Source organism: Lutzomyia longipalpis, chromosome 1 (genome assembly GCF_024334085.1).
Source record: "Lutzomyia longipalpis isolate SR_M1_2022 chromosome 1, ASM2433408v1".
Taxonomy (NCBI): domain Eukaryota; kingdom Metazoa; phylum Arthropoda; class Insecta; order Diptera; family Psychodidae; genus Lutzomyia; species Lutzomyia longipalpis.
This window is the reverse complement of record NC_074707.1, coordinates 1,928,142-1,949,461: the sequence shown is the minus strand read 5'-3', so window position 1 is coordinate 1,949,461 and position 21,320 is coordinate 1,928,142. Positions and strand designations below refer to the sequence as shown.

Genomic DNA, 21,320 nt, shown 5'->3' with positions numbered 1-21,320 from the left:
TTCATTAAAAAGCTTTTTTTTTTCTTGAAAATAAAATATTCTTGTACAAAGAAACTTTAGAGCTTTCAACTTTCAATGGAACTTCAATGTTTTTAATCATTTTTAATGTCTGGAGGGTCGAGGTGTCTAACCTCAAAACTTTGGCCTTAGTTATCTTTCAAAAAGAAAATATTTCTCTCAGATTTCTTTCGACGATCTTGAAGTAATTAAACTTCCCTACGCACAGATGACAAATATATCACGAAATATTTAATAGATTTTAGTTCTATAGCTATTGAAAATAAGTCGAATTGGCCACGGTGGCCAGCAAAATCCTCCAAGGGTTAACTGCTGAAAAAATTATTGAACCTTTTGCGACTCTTTTTGCTAATTTTAGCATAAAACATAATATCTTCCGAAAGGAGTTTAGTCGCTTTTGTATTGGAAAATTCTTCATTTGAAGAAACAATCTGGACATGTTAAAAAAAAGAAAATGAAACCTTCAACCATTTTTCTCTATAATAAGCTGGGAAAACCTAATAGAAATTTAGTTAACACATGGAGAACACGAATTTTTAACCTCAAACTTTCAGCTTCATTTTTTATTATAAAAAAAAAAACGTTTTTCCAGATTTTCTTTTGACGAACTTCTAGTATTTGAATCCGCCTATGTCGATGTAGAATTTATAAAGATAAGTTGGAAAAATATTAATCTATGACGGTTGAAAAAAGTCAAATTGGCAACAAGTACCAGTTTTGTCCTCCAGTGTTAAAAATACAAACAATGACGTCGAGAAAGAATATTTTGTCCCATTGCACGAAAAAATAGATTATTTGTCAAAATTATCAACGAAATTTTAGTATGAATTCTTCATTGTCCTATTTAAAAAGACAAAAACGTAATGGTGATGTCATTGTTTGCATTTTTGATCTATTTTTTACCGTCTTTCCCATCTGAGAAGAAATTCTTTGGCAATTTGTTATTCTTCTTTGATTTTCCATGAGATGTACTTATTGTATGTCCTGATTATTCCTCGAATTTTTCCATAAATCAGTGAATAAACTCCTTTATTTAAAATTATTTTCACAACTCTCTTGCATTAATGTTTCTCTAACATTTCAATGCAATTTCCGTAAGAATATTTCATGAAAACTTTCACAACTCCAAGAAAAATTTCACGAGGAATTCAGAATCTAATCTGTGTGGTGCAAGTGAATTAAGACGAGGCGGTTTACGATACAATGCAAATGATGTGCAAGCAAGCATCTTGGCCATATGTCATGATATTTATTGAAAAACTTTTATTTCATGATGTTTGAAAATTTTAAATTAATTGTGCGCGTGTTGTGAACGCTTTTTCTGCACGACTTGATTACTTTTCTGCAAATCGCGAAATGTGCGGGTGAAAACGTGGCTATGAAAGAATTCTGCGCAATTGTTTGCCTCGTGTTAACGACCATCGAACTTATCTTAATATTCCATGGCGCTTGAGAATCTCTTTTCTTTGCGGGGATATTTATTTCGCTTTATGGATTTTATAAGAGATTCTTGTGTTTCTGCTGACGTCAAAGGAAAAAAGGCGTATAAGAGCTGGGAGTCTGGACGCTAATTTGACCGGTCAAACGGGCTTATGAGAGAATATAAATTACTTTGACATCATCCCAATTCCTTCTTCCTCCACCACGGGTGTTTGCTTAATAATGAGTCAAAAACAAGAATATTAGTTAATGCTGTCATATGACCAAACCGAATGTTTAATATCAATAAGTCTCTCGCGCTTCTGCTTGATTAATGTGACAAAATTGCGAGTTATTTGCTATTTGAGGGGGCAAGGAAAACCTGTGGATAAGAACAAGTCATCGATTTTTCCTCAGAAGAGGTTCTTATATTTTTTTTCTTATTATTATTCTCTCAACGAAAGAATATTATGTGGTAGACAAACAATAGCCAGTGGGTTGAAGATAACAATAGAGTCCCCGCACCTTCTTTCATATCTCCACAACGTACTCCCCAGACACTATTCTCTGACAATTTTCTGATTATTTATTATTCCATCATGTCAATTGCACAAAAAGCAAACAATTTCCCACCATGGAAATCTCTCAAGACTATTCAAGGATTTTTTTGCACTCTACTCGTCATTAAGCTTTTTTTTTTCTTCTCTATTTTGCCATTTATGGCAGAAGAACGCGATTATTGGGTATATAATAGAATGTACAATACTACAGGTAATATATCCGAAAATATGATGGCATAATGAGATTCGTATCACCACCTCAAGCAATGCGCAGAGGATGTTAATATGAGTGTAGTTCCGGTCACCGTGAATACATACATACATAGGAGGTGGTGGAGAGAAGTTTGTGGCAATTAACACTAAGTAGCGCAATCAACTTCTTGTCTGTTTGGTTTTCCATCCAAGCCACCTCTTTGAAGCCAAACATGCACCTAATGTTTGAGATTTGTGTGAAATTTTGATCAATCTCGCGTGGAATTCGAGCACACCTCTAAAATGCTGCAAAATTCTCTCACACGATGCTTCATTCTTTGCCCATTTTCAATATTTGATTCCGATACAATTTCTCACGATCCGCCTATTGGGGCACAAGAAAGAGAAACCATCTCTGAGAGGTAGCGCACATACCACTGAATTGCATTATATACACACATAGCATTTCGCTACAATTGCAAACCATTTATTTTATTGCAAAAATAACACACAGCGTCAAAGCCCCAGGGTGGAAAAACTCTTGTGCTTAAATTGTTATTGTAGTATGTATGTAATGCAATGTGGTGTGCTGTGGAAGTCTTGGAAAAGGTCAAAGAGGAGCTTTGCGCGGGCTTTAAGCGTGTCTTGTGTCCTCCTCAGCCAAAACACTGAATTTGCATTTTCTCTGCGTGCAGTGAATAAGTATAATATTCAACACAGGTGTGTGTAGTAAATACATCATTTAATTGTATACGCGAATTTTAATCTTATGCCATAAAAATGTGCAAACAACCATTTATCACTTCCCTTGCACACACTACAAGATTTACCATCTCTCATGGAAATTTCTTGCGATAAAAAGTATATTTAGCCAGCACCTAATGTCTCACGTAGAATCATACAAAACTCGACTTTGTGGTATGATTTAGTTATTATCATGGTTGAAGATCATTGAGGAAGAAGTGGCAAAAACGATTTTTATTTCACAAAAAAAAAAATTACCAAATTACTCATTAAAGTTTGCATTAAATAAAAACCACCATCAAGTACTCTTCTTTAGTGTATACTGGGCGAAGAAACTCGTACATTTAATTACTCCCATCCGTGAAAACATTTTGATGTCAAAGACTAAAAGCAAAACTAGATGAAGGTCATGCGATAAATAACGAACAATATTTTTTTTAAAATATGGTTTCAATTTCACTTGATATTTTCAACCTTGAATTTCTATTTATTACTCCAATTGCCAATGAGAGACGAATTGCAAGCTTATATGCCTCCCATCTATGGCTCTCTTATACCTTTGAGCATGAAATTGCAATTTTAAAAAAGCATCACTTTTTTATCTGCCTCAAATGCTCACGGAATTTGAATTTTTCAAAGTCAATTTAACATTCACGATCGCTGACACGGGTACTTTTCTTTTGATTTTTTTCACCTCGATGGGAATCTTCTTTGTTCTCGAGAATCCCCGAAAAAAAATCGAAGAATTGAAGTCTCTTATAGGAGACAGATCTTGAGAACATTATACATACTTAAAGAATTATGAATAAGTTCTTTTTTTATTAATGACAAATTACAGAAATCATGAAAATAATTCTCTGTGAATAAATTTTCTTGGGTTTTTTTTCTTGAGAATTAATTTCCTTTAAATTCAGAATTGATAAAAATAAATTAAATCAAGTTGATATAATTTTCAGAAAGTAATTTCTGAAGATTTTGAATTTTTTTTCAAGAAGTTCTTAAGAATTTATTTATTTTGTTAAGAATTTTTTAAAGGGTGCGATTCTGTAGAAAAAATCTTTTATTTTATTGAAAGCTGCAAGATTTTGACAGTTGACGTTTTATTAAATTTTTTATTGTGCTGTAAAAAAATTATATTTTAGATTTTTTTAATACATAATGCGTAGTAACAGAAATTTAAAAAAATACAAGCTATTGAAATCTAAAACTCATTGTTCAAAGAATACCTAAAATCTTACAATTATCATCAAATAGAAATCGGAATTCTGCTTTAATTGTTTTTTAAGTCATTGCAAATTCACCAAATTACCTCAGCAAGAGGTTTTAAAGTTCATCGCAAAAATATTTTTAATATGTTTATAAAAGATTTAAACTTCCGACTTAGGAATTAATCTTAATTAAAAATAATATTCAAAGATTCTTTCATTTTTTTAAAGAAATTTTTCATATTTCTTTTTATTGAGGCTCTCATGGTATTAAATTGACCCCTCTTGACGGTATATTGTACCTTGCTTGAACTTTTTGCGCAGGAATGAATTATTGGGAATTATCAGGAAGATGTCAATTCAATTGTGTGGGTCCCGCGGAGACATCGCCTTTTGTATGCGGGGTTGGGAAGACTTTTGATGAATTTCTAATTAAACTGTACACATATGCCCTGATTGGTGCAATTATCTCCCCTTGGGTTGGAACACTATTTAGCGGAATAAAATGCAAAAGAGCATGCAAATTGAGCGGTAAATACTGTGACTTTGACATCGGTGTCATCGCGATAGGTGCTAAAAAGGTGCTCTTTTTTTATTCTTCCTCCTCCTCCTGCCTTTTTTCACCTCAACCGCGCTAATCACATAGAGGTGTGCTTTATCTGTGAGCAATTTATTTCCTCCGCCGCGCATAATGGGAGTTTATTGTGTGATTTTTGGTGACTTTCCGCTACAACACAAACTCGTCAATTGGAATCAATTTTACTTTCAATTTGCACAGGGTCACCGTGGGGTCACGGCCGTTAATTGTTGGAGAGAGAATTAGCCGGTATTGGGCGTTGTTTAGTGCTTATTAGACAAATTCAAAGAGCATGCACTTTGCGCAGGTTTAGCCGTTAACCCCTTCGCGGGATTAGAGATTTATTTAATTAATTGCAAAAATAAGAATTTAAGAAATAAAAGATTTTCTCATCAGAAGAAAATTTCTTTGAGAATTCTAAGAATTCTAAGAATCAGAAAATTAGAAAAATTAGGATCACCTTTTAGCGCCAAAATAAGAAAAAAAAATCACGTTCGTGAAAGGGTTAACGATAACATTTAAGAAAATGGAATATTCCTAAATCAGTTGTTCTTCTAAAAGGGTGGAGATCTGGAATGTACGACGGTATTCAAATTATATGTTCAATTTTTGCAGTTGTAGCCTGTTTTTAGTTTGCAAAAAAAATCCCAAGACATTCTCCAAAGCTGTTTATCTTTCTGTTGGTACAAGAGCAAAAACCACTGGGCCATTGTTGGTAACATGGTGTTTAGAAGAGAAAAAAAAATTCACACACCATGGCTCAAAGTTGCGCATGAATGGAATGCAGGAAGGAAAGGTTGTCGGAGTGCGCAACTTGAGGAGGAAAATCCACACATTCAGTGAGTCTTCGGCGCCAATTTATGAAACCATTCTTCTCTCACAGAGCTACCACATGACTCTTCCTCGAGCTCTTATGTTGTGAAGATAAATTCACCAAGAGAGTGCTAAATTGATGACTTGCCTCGGGACACGGAGGAAAATGCAGAGAGTGACTTTTTTTTTGCTAAAAAAAAAGCTAAACCTCCTCTCAGCGGAAATTGATTCACATTTTTCACGTTCATTCAGTGCTGTTGCATTTCAAATGTAACAACATTCCCCTATCTTTCTCTTTTTGGCTTTTATGAAATTGCCAACAAAGTGGAGGCACAAGCTTCTTGGGTATGACTAAAATGAATTTAGTCGCGAAAGTGTCTTGTGCGGAGTAAGATGAGCGAAGGGAAACAAGGTTAACGTCTTGTTATTTTCAACAAACCATCTTCCTCCTATGGGATAGTCAAAAAGCTTTCTTACTTCCTCATTGTGCATACGGTGGTGTACGTGATTCGAAAGGTCTGTCAACAATCCCTTTGACGTCGTGAGTCACCTGTACAAGCCCTCGCCAATACCCCGGTAGAGTTAATAATAAAAAAAAAATATTAGGTACACCTTGGGCTAATTAAGGTGCTCACAAAATACATAGACTAACAAACCCGGAATTTGCTGTTTGTTGCTTGTTGTTATTACATTTTTAAAAGCTTTTTTTTACCTTTCATAATAAATTGATTTTTTCAAAAATATTTCCGTTGGGAATTTTGTTTACGTCAATGAATGGAGAATTTTAATAAAATGCCCTGATGAATGACCCAAGAGGACTCTTAATGTCGGAGATTGTGAATAAATTGTCAAGAAAATATTGAGAAAAAAACTGAAACTTACCCCCAAGTGATGGTATTTCAAAATCCTAGACTCGTTGCAAGTTAATGATTTTTTTCAAATGGCTTTTTATCTGTTGTGAATATTTTGATATTTTTGGCGAATCTTTCGAATATTTTACAAGATTTAAATTTAGTACTTTTTTTTAGGTTTGATTGTAGTATGTTGTAGGTTTCAATTTAGTACTTTTTTAGTTTTTAATCCTCAATCGGAGACTTTCTAAAGCTGAAAACCGAATAACTTTTTTTCTAGTTAAAAGTATTTTTAGGTTACAATTTAACATCGAAAGTGTGAAAAACTTTTCTTTAACTTCGGAATTCTTAGCGTAGGATAATGTTAGATTCAGTATTATGAATTGCCGGAACTTTCAATTTAGAACGTTTAGTACTTTTTTTTTAAAACTTAGGTTAAGTAATTTTTAAGATTTTACTCCTCAATATGAGATTTTTTGTGGCTGAAAACCGAATTAAATTTTTTCAGGTTGAGGTTAGTACTTTCAAAGCTAGAATTTAGTACTTTTAGGTCTTGAATTTAGTATCGTTGTGCTTTCACCTCTTATTCTATACATTTAAGATTAAAATCTAAGGTTTCTTTATTTGCCGAAAATTTTGATTTTTTGTGAATCATTCGAATATTTCCGATGATTCCACCAATATGTATTTTCATTCAGATAAATGCCCTTTGAGATTTTTTAATTAATTAGTTGGTGTTCCACTTCGTGGCCAACACCAAGTATTGTAATCGTCGGAAAAACTGACCACCTCAGATCGGGCTCAAACTTGGTATGAGCACGTTTTAGACATCCCACATTACGAAAATGGTGGTGGAAAATTTTTGTTCCGGCCGGCCTGCCGGCCTGCCGTCCTGCCGTCCTGCCGGCCGGTGCGATATATTTTGCTTTATAACTCAAGAACGGTAGGAGATAGAGACTTCGGGTTTGAAGTTTTCTATAGAAATGTGGGTGTAAAATTTCATTTTTTCACATTTTCGAAATCCAAGATGGCCGCCATCCGCCATTTTGAAATACTGTCAACCACTTCCCTTACAACTAGAGATCTGAAATTTTAGTATGTTGTAGAGCTCAGTGAGACATTTTCATCGATAATTCATACTTGAAAATCGGTCAAGCGGTTTAGCAAATATGGCGGCCTAAAGCAAAAAGTGTTTTTTCGATATAACTCGAGAACGGCTTAACCGATTTTGACCAACTTAGGTTCAAATGAAAGGTTTCAAAAAGCCCTACAACTGTCTAGAACATTCCAAGTTCCAAAAACATCCGCAAGAGGCGCTAAAATCAAAAACAAAAATTGCCTAACTTTAAGGGGCAATATCTTCGAATCCCCATTAGGCAAATCTTTTAAATTTTGATATGTTGTAGCCAGACTCAATATCTTTCACCAGTCCGAAAATGAAGAAAATCTATGTCGCCGTTTAGAAGATATGGCCATTTGAAAAATTCTTGAATTTGAAAAGTTCTAAGAGCCATATCTCTTGAACGGCTTGTCCGATTTTGCTCAATTTGGTATCAAATTAAAGGTTTTGCGATTCTCTACAACTTTCTAGAACATCAAGAACCTCTAGAACCATTTCTTTAGGACAAAAAATCCGAAAAACTTTTTTTGTGAAACTAAAATCCGCCATTTTGTATTCTGGGGGTGACCTTGAAAATTATTGAGATATTTATCAAATTATAGCTTATTTCAATGCCTTTCCATAACTAGTCAAGAAATTTCTGTAGGCCTTATAGAACCAGAGATATAACCATTTTTTGCATCAAATTACTGAAGTTCACAAAAAAAAAATCACCTTTGCCTACTAATACTGCTCACAAATAGTATTACAACACATAAACAAACTTCTACACGTTGTGGGACACCAACTCTTATAACTGGACGCGTTATGATTGACTTTTTTCTATTTTGGTACCAAATGTTCGATTTTTTTCATAAAGTATTTTTTAATCGATCTTTATGTCAGCAGAAATTTATTCTTAACAGACTAAACGTCTAATTTAAAATTTTCATTGCAAAAATAATAGCAAGATCTCTCTATTTGCATAAAGCATCCGAATTAGCACACGGTGTATAGGATCTCACAGTGGCGTTGATCGAAGACAGAAGGAAATATAAAGTATAATTATTCTATTGGAGTGAAGGCGATTTATTGAAACAATTGAAATCACGAGTACCCAACGTGTTGAGACTGACTAATGTTTTATATGAAGTGAAAAAAAAATCACAGACATCACATGAAAAGATTTACAATTGGAATTCATGAACTCCTTTAACCACCAAAAAACGTGATTTATTTCCACAAGTAGCCCAAAAATTTCTACAACAAGAAAAAATAAACCTAAAACACTGTGTGACACAAAAAAATTAAGTAAATTTTTCTCTTACTTTCAGATCGATAAAAATTTGCGCAGAATTCGGATTGAGAAATTGCAACAATCTTACATCGAAATTGAGGAATGAATTAAGTGAAAATGCTAAAGGAACTAGAGATAGTGCATTGAAGTAGATAAAAAACGGGGTTCTCTAAAGAACACATAAAACGATAAGAAAGATTGCTCTTGTGTGAAGAACAAGTGCAACCAATTGGTGAGTGAGGATCATTGGAGATCACCCTCAATTAGAAGTCAACGGCAGGCGTATGCTCGCACTTCCTGGTACAATAAAAGTGGCTACATCGACTTTTCCAACTCACCAACTTTCCGTTAAGTGGGATGTTGTTTTCTCTTCTGGACTATAAAATTAAAATAGGCACCTTCGGTATCTTTTAGCATACCTATTTACCCTTTTTTTTTCTTCATGGAATTATGCTGCACCTCAGCGGCAAATTGTGAGTTGTGGATTTGATTTTTTTTTATATACTTACAACATAATTCTCTTCCACACTGTGTCAATTAGCGACACGAAGAAAAATAGACTGATTACCTGTGTGGTGGAAAAAGTGAATTTCTGGATGAGAGAAAGAGGCCGAAAAGCAAGTAAATTTTCTCTTGTGTGACTTACTAGAATACTTTGTGAGTGGAATCTTGGAGAAAAGAGTGTTGTTTTTCGTTGGTACAAATTTTTCCTCGAGAGTGGCGTTGGCGCGCGCTCCAAAAAACGGTACCACCCATTAAAATACCATCATAATCGACAAATCCAACCGCACTGACGCTATATATGCTAGCTTGATCCTATGTGCATTTGTCGTTTATGCTGCTGCGCGCCCGATAAAATACAATTACGCGACAGTGACCTAATTTGGTGTGTTTGTTGGATTTTTGCCGCGCAAAGAACATTATTTTCCTTTCCAAAGACTTGCTAATCAACACGGGGCGTGTTACACACAGTTAGGTTGGCATCACAGCACACATTTATTCATCAGATGCTCATAGAGTTGAAGACCTGAACGCGAGGTAAAAATTCCCGCTTCGATCCACCAGAGAGGACGGCATACAAAACAGCCGCACCACCAGTTAGTTCACAAAACGTGACGGCATCTCTGCAAGGTATCACACAAAAATAATAATTCAGCATTCTTGCACACATTGTAAATGACCACGGTGAAAATTGGGGTATCTGGGCTGTAGGATCGGAACAATTGGCGAAGACAATTGAGCACCATTGACTCACACAGTGAACTTTTGAAAGTACCTAAAGAAACATTCCGATGTTGCTCTTTGAGGAAAATCAGTCGCAACAATCTATCGGAAGTAGTACAATGACTTCAAATGCAAATCACGAAGGTCGCGATGAAGTTGATTTTGTCGTACGATCATCGTATGGGAGTACAGAGAAGAAATCACCAGATCTGATAAGTCATACAAATGGTGGTTTACCGCATCTAATTAAGGAGATCACATCAAAGGACAGCGGTGGGGAGAAGAAGAAAAAAGCCCAAGAGAAGATCCCAATAAAATCCCCCCTTGAGCGATTACCAATCTTCAGGAGTCACATGAAGAAGGCAACGACGGAGTGTGCCCAGAAGGAAGTTAGACCAAAGTTGTGCAAAAATGGAACATCAATTGCCGCTCGGCTCCTTGGGAATACCTACAACACCGCCACGGCAACGGCAAAGAAGCGATCATCACTGAAACGATCGACCCCTGTTTCGAGGACAACGAACACAGAGCGCTTCCACAAATGCGTGGACATTGGTGGATTTGAGGAGGCACAGTACCAGAGTATTGAGGGGCATCATGATCGTGATATCAGTGCAAGAGCCCTGAGATCCCTAACAAAGGGCCTGGGGAAACTCCTGCGACGTCGCACCGATAGCGTCAACATCAGCACTCCTGATCCCGAGTATAAAGTCTCCTACCTTGGCAACGTGCTCACCGGCTGGGCGAAAGGTAAGCCGCCAATTTCAATTTCTCAATCTCTACGCGTGCAACGATCATTTTGTGCTGATCGTTTTTTTTTTTGCTATTTCCTCTGCGCACGCACATTTGAGATGAACAATCACCGCGATCACCACCGATCACCACTGATCACGTTGTAAATTTACACATATGTAGCTATATCTATCGGCAATTTACTAGTTTGCAACACCTTCGGAGTGAATGTCAAATTGCACTTTCTTATTTTCTCACCTCTCACGATACGTCTTAGCTCATAATATGGCGTAAGATAGTGTCACTGCGCAAATTATAAATTCTCTCAAAGATAAAATTCTCACTATCACTCATGGTTGAAACAATGTCCGTGAATTTTCACTTTCATTCTCCATAGGTGCGAAAATGAGATCGCATCTCTGTGGATCTTACCATGTTTTTTTTTTCTTGTTGCATTGTGAATTTTTCCGGTCAGTGTGATTGCCCTCACTTCATTTTCCATCACTGCATGATTGTTGAATTATTATTTTTTATTTGGTGGAATTTTTATCACACGCGCGCCATGGATAAGGCACGTGAAGGGGAGAAAAGTGGGGAGAGATGTCGTTCATTTGCCTCATCTGGGCGGCAGTTTAATACATAACGTCTCTTTATGCTTGTCTTGTGATAATAGCGCGTGTAAATTACGTGAAAGAGTTTATTTTTATCATTGTGCATATTAGTTGTTATTCAACCCGTGGTTATGCGTATGGCAATAGTAAGCTAAATATTGGAATAGTTTTTTAGGTTTAAATGATTTTTTAATTATATATATTTTTCTAATCGTGTCAAAGATCATTCATTTTAAATGCTTTTATTGTGAATGTCTTTAACGAATTATTCAAGCTTATGATTGCCAAATTCCAGTAGAAAAAAAAGAAAACATCGGGATTCGATCCTGGGAAATTTAGCTTGTCAAGCAAGCTTTAAGCCGCTCGGCTAGAATCTTCAATAAAAAGAATCCTTATAATTAAATTTTTTTTGTTGAAAACCTTTCACCCTCAGATGGATTTCTTGACTTTCTTCAAGTATTACATTATAAACTTTCATATATACAAAATTCACACCACACCATCATTTGTAGGGCTTCAAAAGAGAAATACTTTAACCATCTTCATGTACATTTAAAAGGAATGGAATGTGCATTTTCTTATACATATTTTCAAGTATCACCATCTGAATTCCAATTGCTGTGTGAACATGGATTATAGTGCTAAATGTATATAAGTGTTTTTTGTTCCATTGTTCGCATGCCAATCATATAAGTATACTTTCGTAAGATCATCAATTTATGCCAATTATCGATATGAAAATTATTTTCTCTCGTCATTGTCGATGGGAAAAAAGGAAGACACTGTCGTATTACTTCCTCATGTGCCAATCAATTCCGGAAAGAGATATTTTTTCTTTCTTCTATGCGTTACCTTTGTGGATGGGATCTTTCAATTGCAATTTGCATAGACACCTTCCATTCATTTAACTATTTGCGCCTAATAGCAACCTGCATTGGAGGCTAGATTAATCAAAATCAATGTGTAGTGTGATGGTGGGGAGTGATTTGATGCAAATTCTCAATATTATCGCCCACTTGGGAAAGGTTTAATATAACGTACGAGAGGTTTGTCATTTAAATGAATATTCTGTATAAATATGCGAAAGAAATTTGCAATGAAATGGAGACAGAAAGTGGGATTTGCAATATGTGACCTCTGCTTTATTGACTCCAATCGAAATGACGCGAATTGTTCATCTGGGAATTGCAACAATAAAAGCTTTTGAGGAATTCTTTTTCTTATTGTTTTGCTTGAGGGCTTGACGAATCGGAATTTCATTGCTATTTATAAATTTCTTAATTTTTAAATTAATTAGGGGAAGTTTTGTGACAATTTGTTGCTTAAATTGAAACAATTTTACCCATGAAATTAATTTTATTCGGCATTTAATCACTTAAATTTATTCCTTTAGGTGCTTAACCCTTTGAGGACCATTAAAATGTTTACTTACCATAGTTTGTTTGCCTCGTTTTCCTTACTTAATTTTTAGGTAAATTGATGCTAATATAAGAAAATGTCTCGATTGATCCTGAAGTTTTTCTATCCGCTAAAAGACATCCTTATAAGGACTTATAGTAGGTTCAGGGAGCACTAGGAAAACGTCTTCTTTGTCTCAAAAATTAATTTTATTTGAAAAGAATAATTTTCTATTAATTTCAACGAGATTTGAAATTTTATGAAAAATCGTCCTAAATATGTTTTTTTTTCTGATCCTTACAATTTTATTTAAAAAAAAAAATAAATTAAATTAAAATTCTCCCAAAACGTCAATCAATTTAACAAGAAAACATTACATCATTACACAACAATTAAGAGCAGATTTCACATACAAAATATGTTTAATGCGCCTTTGAATACGCGCCGCGGAAAAGTTCAAAACGGAAAAAGAAATTTTTTCTTGCGGCAACATCTTTTATTTTCATTTTGATGTAATCTTTTGTCTTTTGAGAAGGTAAAAGTCACAAAATATGATGTGTGTGAGATGCTGTAAATTCTTTTAATGACTTTGAAGCCACACGATAACGAGTGGTGTGGATTGTTTTTGCTAAAGACAGAAGAAGAAAAACAAACATCTTCCCCATACATATATAGCAAAGTATCTCTTATATAATAATCATAAATCCCATATGAAATGTTCTCTCGTTTAGACAATGCCAAACATTTATGACTCTTGAGTGAGAAATTCTACAAGTTTTTGTTTTATTTTTCTTAACTATTCATCTCCTTGATGTGTGTCTACTGAATTATTCCTTCACCTTTTCTCCTCTGCAAAAATTTCTTTCAATGAAAACAAGTTGAAAATTCTTTTGTTCTGTCAAGTGGGAGAAATATGCTAATTTTATCATCAGGTATAATTTTTTGTCATTTTTGTCGCCATTAAAACGGGGCTTTTTTTTACATAATTTTTGATATCTTCAGACAGAGCATTTAAAGAAAAGCGATATTGATGAAATAATGAAAAATTGGGAACTTTTTTTTCTCGTAAAAAAAGAAAAGAAAAATTTCTTAAAGTTTTTATCAAGCGCACAGCGAAAGTCCAAAATGTTCCGCAATTTTTCTGGGCGGTAAAGAAAATGTTGAAATAGTAGATGATTGATATCTTGGCAATACAACATATAAATTGGAAGATCAAAAGAGGCAGCAGCATCAGCAGCTTTCGGAATTTGCTTCTTTTTTCTCCCTCAACATGTGAACGGCAGCAACAGCATAAAAAAAAACAGAAAACAAGCAAACATTTGAATTGAATCTTTTATCGATTGATCTCTCTTTTACCATTTTTGAGATGATTCCGCACTGAGAGTCTCGTGTGGGTGAAAGAATTTCCATCCACGTACCAATGTGTTTTGGTGAAGAAGCCAAAAATGTACTGAGAATGTAATTAATTCGGTAATTGAACCACATGGAGGCATGTGAGATTGGGATCAAATAGTGAGAATAAATAAAATGTTTCGGGTCATTGGAGTTCGTGATCTTATGCATGAAGGAAAAATATGGTGGGAGGAATACATTAAAGAGCTCTATATCATCGTCAATATGCTGTGTGGCAAAGAAATCTCCCATGAGAGTAATTTTGCACATACCACGAGCATATTTTAGGCTCCAACCATTCATGGAGTGTGGTAGTGCAGTTTGAAGTGAAAAATGTGCATTGCTGCAACCTGCAAGTGGTCAACCTTCGCAGCGTTTACTTAACGTACTTACTTGTCTTTTCTTCACATAATTTTATATCATAACTTCAAAATTGCTCTATGAAAAAAAAAACTATCAAACGCAGTTGAGACATTTTTCAATTTCAATGGTGTGGCAAGAAGGCACAGCGAGCATTACATATTTTACAATCAATTTAGACTCACAATTGCCCACCAGTTGACGACAAAATTGATATTTCACAAAAATGTCATGCATTTTCGCGAGTAAGGCAATCTTCAATTTATATGCAATACATCCTCCCTTTCTCCACTTCATTATTGTACACATTCAATAAAATTTTAAACATTAATTTATTTTATTGCGGCAATTGGCGAGAAGCACAACTCGGCCACGGAGAACAGCACGCGTTTTCTGCATAATATACGAAAATATTGCTCACACATGCGGACACTTAACCAGCAAATAGCAAAATATATTCATAATGCAATCATTCACATTACTCACAGGATACAAATACCTACATGTTGCCCATGTTGCACTGTGTGAATGCCAAAGTTGGACAAAACTAGCCGCTCTGTGTTGAGAAAATTGATACGCCGAAAATGTGTCACAGTTTCGTGTGACTTTTCTTTCGGTGTTTGCTTTTAAATTGATTGTATTTGATTATTAAGTATGCTGCATGTATATAGCTAGCTAAATGCTATCGTGTGAAAGTTATAAGATTAGGAAACATTTGAATTGGCATAGGATGTTTTTTTTGGGCTTCCAATAAGCTACCACGTGTAGCAGTTTAAGATTTTTTAAGTTTAAAAAAATGGGAAATAATAAAATACATAAAATGGCTTTTGAAAGGACTTTATTCATTTTGTTACATTCATTTTATTGGGAAAATATAAACAGAATTTGAAAAAACGTTTATAGGTTCATAGCATTGGAAAACTCATGTTTTCCATTCATTGGAATGAGTTAAACCTGTAAATGAAAACTAAATAAAAGATTGAAGCATATACGCATAAGCTTTATGCAAAAAAAAGGAATAAAATAAGGGGCGTGTTTAGTCATATCTTTAATTGAATTTCTCCTGAATTGTTCCAATTAGTTGAAAATAAAAATCCGCTTGGCTTTGCTTGAATATTTCTTAATCTTTTACGGACATTAAAGGTTGAAGCATTTGCGCATTTGCTCAAAGCACAAGATATAAATAGAGTACAACAGGGGCGTGGTTTATGAATCTTTAGTAAAATCTTTCCAAAGTTTTTTCAATCAGGAGAAAATTTAAAAAAAAAATCTTTTACTAGCTTTTTTAACTTCATGATATACAGATATCAAAAATTGAAGTATATGCTTCACGCACAAAACAGTTAAATACAAAATAAGGGCGTGGCTTTTGTATCTTTTATTAAATCAATAGTTAATTTTCTCAATTAGTGGAAAAAATTGTTTCTTTGAATTTTGTGTGATTTTATAAAACATTTACTATGTCATCTTTAAATTTTCTTACAATGTCTTGTGAGCATTAAAATGAATAAACTCCTTTCTCTGCTTTTCACCTCCGGTGTAAAAGCTAATAGGGCTGTTTTATAATAGTAAAAAAAAAACGCTCAACATTTTCCTCTATGGATTTTTCAAATCTTATATTTGTGAATGAGTTAAACCATCCACCCATCATTAAAAAAAGAATTCTAAAAAAAAAACCTTCATTCACTGCACAGGGTGATAAAAGTTTGGTTTATTTTTTTTTCATTTGCCTGGAGTATATGGAATAAACCCCATGGCAGAGACTTATTAAAATAATCTGTTAGAAAGGCAACTGTTCTTCAATTTATAACCTCTGCTGGTGTAAAATAAATAGTTCACTCCGCGAGTTTTAATTTGAGTAATTTGAATTTTTGTGAGTTAATGCAATAAGTTCAAAGAACTTTTATTTACCAATTCCTCCTCGAAATTATTCACTCAAGTACAAATAAAAAAAATCTTTTATGAAAATGTGTAAAAGTTAGTAAAGTGAAAATTATTTTCTTTTCATCATGCAATAAATCATAAGGTAGTGTTATTTGGAATTCTTCCTCATAGATTTGAAAAAAAAGGGGGAGAGATGTAATAAAATTTCAAAACACTTTGAAGTTTAATTGTTTAGATGAGACTGTACTTTTGTAATTTTTTCTTTCTTTAATTTATTCCTCATCTTGATTTTGTTTTAAATTCATATTAATTAGGATAATGAGATGCAATGATAAATAGATGAAGAAATGTTTAATTTAAGCAATTACCATTATGCTCACACCTCTACGAGAGCTCTTTGGAATTTTTTTCTTGCAATTTCAATCACAATCTTTTGCAGTATTTTTTTTTAATTACATATTGGCGTGGTATACATATATTGGCATATATTGGCAAATGTTAATCTGCATCATTCATGCTTAAGGTATATGGATTTTTCTGCGAAGCTATTTGGAAATAATTCGCTACATATTTACGCATAGAGCATTAAAATATACATATGTAGGTACATATGTGTGTGTTGATGTCTGCAGAAATAGGAGGTATAAACTAGTAGTAAATATTACGATAAAATTTACCAATGCTGTTCCTCAAACATTACGTTCTGTCCCTGTCTCGCGGTTTCTCTTTCAAATAGGTGTGTACGAGAAAGAAGCAAAAGTTGAATGAACGGACACCACCAACCGTAGTAGTATACCTATCCATTTATAAAAGCATCGGTATTTCTCTCCCAATATTTGTGTGCACAGTGAAACTTTCACTTGCAATTCTGTGCCACAAAACATTAATAAAAATAAAACCTTTTTAAAGAAAAATCCCCACAAGACACTAAACTTTAAGTCGATCGTGAAACCAGAAGGCGCAATGTTTGCAATGTTGCTTTGCATATTGCTAAAAGTTGCTAAATGTTTAAAAAGCATATGAACTATTTTGCATGGAGGAGTTATAACTATCAAGTCAAGCGTCAAGTGCAGCTGTATTTAGTGATGATAAATGAAATATTTTCAAAACAATTTGTCGCTCACTAATTGTCACTCCAAATGCATTACATGTTTTCAAATTATTCTCAAGAGACTTTTGTTGGAAATTTTTCGTATTAGAAAATACAATATATTGGGTCATCTCGAAATGGATGTCGCAACCAAGTAAAAAATTTCCGTTTGACATTTGCTTGGTTAATGGGTAACCCAATAAAAATTTCTCCCTGTTGAAGATTGCGTTGAAATTCGATTTATTAGTTCAAATAAGATGTAAAAAGTTTAGATTTAAATAATTAAAAATTAGTTGGTAGTAACCAAACTACTTTTTATTAAGTGTTTATTTATAAAAATAAATACGCGATTGAGCATTTTTTTTAAAGTAGTAGGTACATTATATTTTTATCAATTTTTTTAAAAAGTACATAACGCCTACACAAAAAACTCAAATTAAATTTTTAATAATAATTTATAATTTTTTAAAGAATAAAATTAAAAAAAAATAATTAAAAAAATTTTTTTTTTGATTAATTTTTTTTAATTTTATTTTTTTAATAAAATAAAAAAAAAATAATAAAAAAAATGAAAAGTAATTTAAAAAAAACATATTTTTAATTTTTTAATAATTAGTTGGTATACCACATACCAAGTATTGTAATCGTCGGAGAAACCGACAACCTCGGATCGGGCTCAAACTTGGTATGAGCCCGTTTTAGACATCCTATATCACAAAAATGGTGGTTGAAAATTTTTGATCCGGTCGGCCTGCCATCCGGTGGCCCAAACTTTGGCTTATAGCTCAAGAACGGTAACAGATAGAGACTTCCGGTTTGAAGTCTTCTATAGAAATGAGGGTATAAATTTTCATTTTTTCGCATTTTCAAAATCCAAGATGGCCGCCGTCCGCCATTTTGAATTACCGTCAACCACTTCCCTTACAGCTAGAGGTCTGAAATTTTAGTATGTTGAAGAGCTCAGTGAGACATTTTCATCGATAATTCATACTTGAAAATCGGTCAAGCGGTTTAGCAAATATGGCGGCCTAAAGCAAAAAGTGTTTTTTCGATATATCTCGAGAACGGCTTGACCGATTTTGACCATCATGGTATCAAATGAAAGGTTTCAAGAAGCCCTACAACTGTGTAAAACATTCCAAGTTCCAAAAATGGCCACAAGAGGCGCTAAAAGCAAAAACAAAAATTGCTTAACTTTAAGGGGCAATATCTCCGAATCCCCATTAGGCAAATCTTTTAAATTTTGATATGCTGTAGCAGGACTAATAATCTTTCCCAGTCCGAAAATGAAGAAAATCTATGTCGCCGTTTAGAAGATATGGCCATTTGAAAAATTCTTGAATTTGAAAAGTTCTAAGAGCCATATCTCTTGAACGGTCTGTCCGACTTTGCTCAATTTGGTATCAAATTAAAGGTTTTGCAAAACTCTACAACTTTCTTGAAAATCAGAAACCTCTTAAATCATTCCTTTAGGACAAAAAGTGCAAAAAACTGTTTTGGTAAAATAAAAATCCGCCATTTTGTGTTCTGGAGGTGACCTTGAAATGTATCGAAATATATGTCAGATTATAGCTTATTTCAATAACTTACCAGAACTAATCAAGAAATTTGTGTAGGTCTAATAGAACCTAAGATATAAGCATTTTAATCTGTCAAATTGATAAATTTAACAAAAAATCGACTTTGCCTACTAATACTACACACAAAAGAAATTACAACGCATAGACTAACCCATCCGCGTTGTAGTATACCAACTCTAATAACTGGACGCGTTATGATTCTCTTTTTTAAAAAATAATTTTTTTAAAAATATATTTTTTTAAAATTAATTAATTTAAATAAAAATAATTAAAAATAATTTAAAAAAACATTTTTTAAAAAATTAATTAATTAATTAAAAATTAATTTTTGTAATTTTTTTTCATTTATTAAATAAAAAAATTGATTAAAAAAATTAAAAGTAATTAAAAAAATTTTTTTTTAATTAATTTTTTTTGTTTTATACTAATTTTTAATAATTTTTTTTTTATAAAATAGTAAAAAGTAGTAGATTATATTTTTTATCAAAAAACATCTCAAGTGCGTAACGCCTTCACAAAAAAAAAAAAGATTTTTTTTAATTTAAAAAAAAAATTCTTTTTAATTTAAAAAAAATATAAATTAATATAAAAAATTATTTTATAGAATTATTTTTTAAAAATAAATCCTTTCAAGTGCGCAGCGCCTTCAGACAAAAAAGCCAATTACTGAAATTACTTATAAAAATGTTTTTACAAGGTTAATTTTCTCATTAAAAATCTTTGCTAAAGAGTAGTTTTTTAAAGTTATTTTTATAAAAAAAAAAAAAAACATTTCCAAGTGCGTGGCTCCTTTCCAAAAAAAACGGAACTATTTTTTAATATTTTTTTAAATAAACCTTTTCAAGCGTGTAGCTACTTTGTAAAAATTGAATAGGTTTTTTTTATTAATATTTTTTACAAATGGCGGATCTTGTATTATAAAAACTGTTCTTGGCATTTTTTGTAACTTAAGAAATGATTTAAAAGATTTTAAATATTGCAGAAAATTGTAGAGTTTTGCAAAACCTTTAATTTGATACCAATTTAATCAAAATCAAACAAGCAGAACAGAAGATATGGCTCTTAGAACTTTTAAAATTCAAGAATTTTTCAAAAGGTTTATAAAAGTCTTGACTATTGTCGATTTATGCCTTATTTTTAAGTAATTTTGGAGTAAGTCTTTTGGCTTGACTTCTTCTAAACGGCGAAATAGATTTTTTTTTAGCTAAAACATATTTTTAAATTTATCGCCTCTTGTGGCCATTTTTGGAACTTGGAATGTTTTACACAGTTGTAGGGCTTCTCAATACCTTCCATTTGATACCAAGATGGTCAAAATCGGTCAAGCCGTTCTCAAGTTATATCAAAAGAACACTTTTTGCTTTAGGCCGCCATATTTGCTAAACGGCTTGACCGATTTTCAAGTATGAATTATCGATGAAAACGTCTCACTGAGGTCTACAACATACTAAAATTTCAGCCCTCTAGCTATAAGGGAAGTGGTTGACGGTAATTCAAAATGGCGGACGGCGGCCATCTTGGATTTTGAAAATGCGAAAAAATGAAAATTTATACCCACATTTCTATAGAAGACTTCAAACCGGAAGTCTCTATCGGTTTCAATCACCATTTTTGTGATATAGGATGTCTAAAACGGGCTCATACCAAGTTTGAGCCCGATCTGAGGTGGTCGGTTTTTACGACGATTACAATACTTGGTAGAGGTAGGGGTAGAATGGCGGCAATTTTTGGATTTCCCAGAAAATTTTAGCAAAGGTTGGTCAAATAACCCAATTGATATCTCACCATTTAGCGTCTAAAGTTTATTACGTATGGTCGGCCATTTTGTTTTAATGTATTTTGTTTGACTTGAAATATTTTTTACCGAGTTAGGTTTCTGACCTATACAACATATCCAAATTTCAACATTTTATCATTTGCAGAACCAGAGATATAAAAAAAGTATATAATGGTTTATTATAAAAAGATGGCGGCCAGAAATATATATGTATTGGGAGGGTATAATCTCTTAAAGCAAAGATCCTAAGATTTAATGTTTATTTTGCAAAAGAACGCATGTGTTTATAATACCACCATTTTTAGCTGTGATTTTTACAATAATTTTTCGAAATCCTTTCTAAAGTAGCTTGATTTATCTTAAAGTAGCCTTCGATGACGTTACACAGCTTAATTTAATGCTGTGTAAATGAATTTTTGGCTTTTATTAAATAAAAAAAATAATTTGAAAAACTTTGAATGCAATTGGACATATTAAGGAATTATCCAATGACGAAA

At 33.2% G+C, this 21,320-nt stretch overlaps 1 protein-coding gene across 2 annotated transcripts in view; it reads left to right on the top strand.

The window, feature by feature from the left end:
* LOC129786432 (uncharacterized) overlaps window positions 1-21,320 on the top strand; it is a 49,458-nt gene that overhangs the window by 16,355 nt on the left and 11,783 nt on the right. For both annotated transcript variants that reach the window (XM_055821459.1, XM_055821458.1), the window contains exon 2: window positions 8,813-10,749. In XM_055821459.1, coding sequence (XP_055677434.1) covers window positions 10,068-10,749 — 682 coding nt within the window. In that variant the 5' untranslated portion in view covers window positions 8,813-10,067. The remainder of the gene's footprint in view (window positions 1-8,812; window positions 10,750-21,320) is intronic.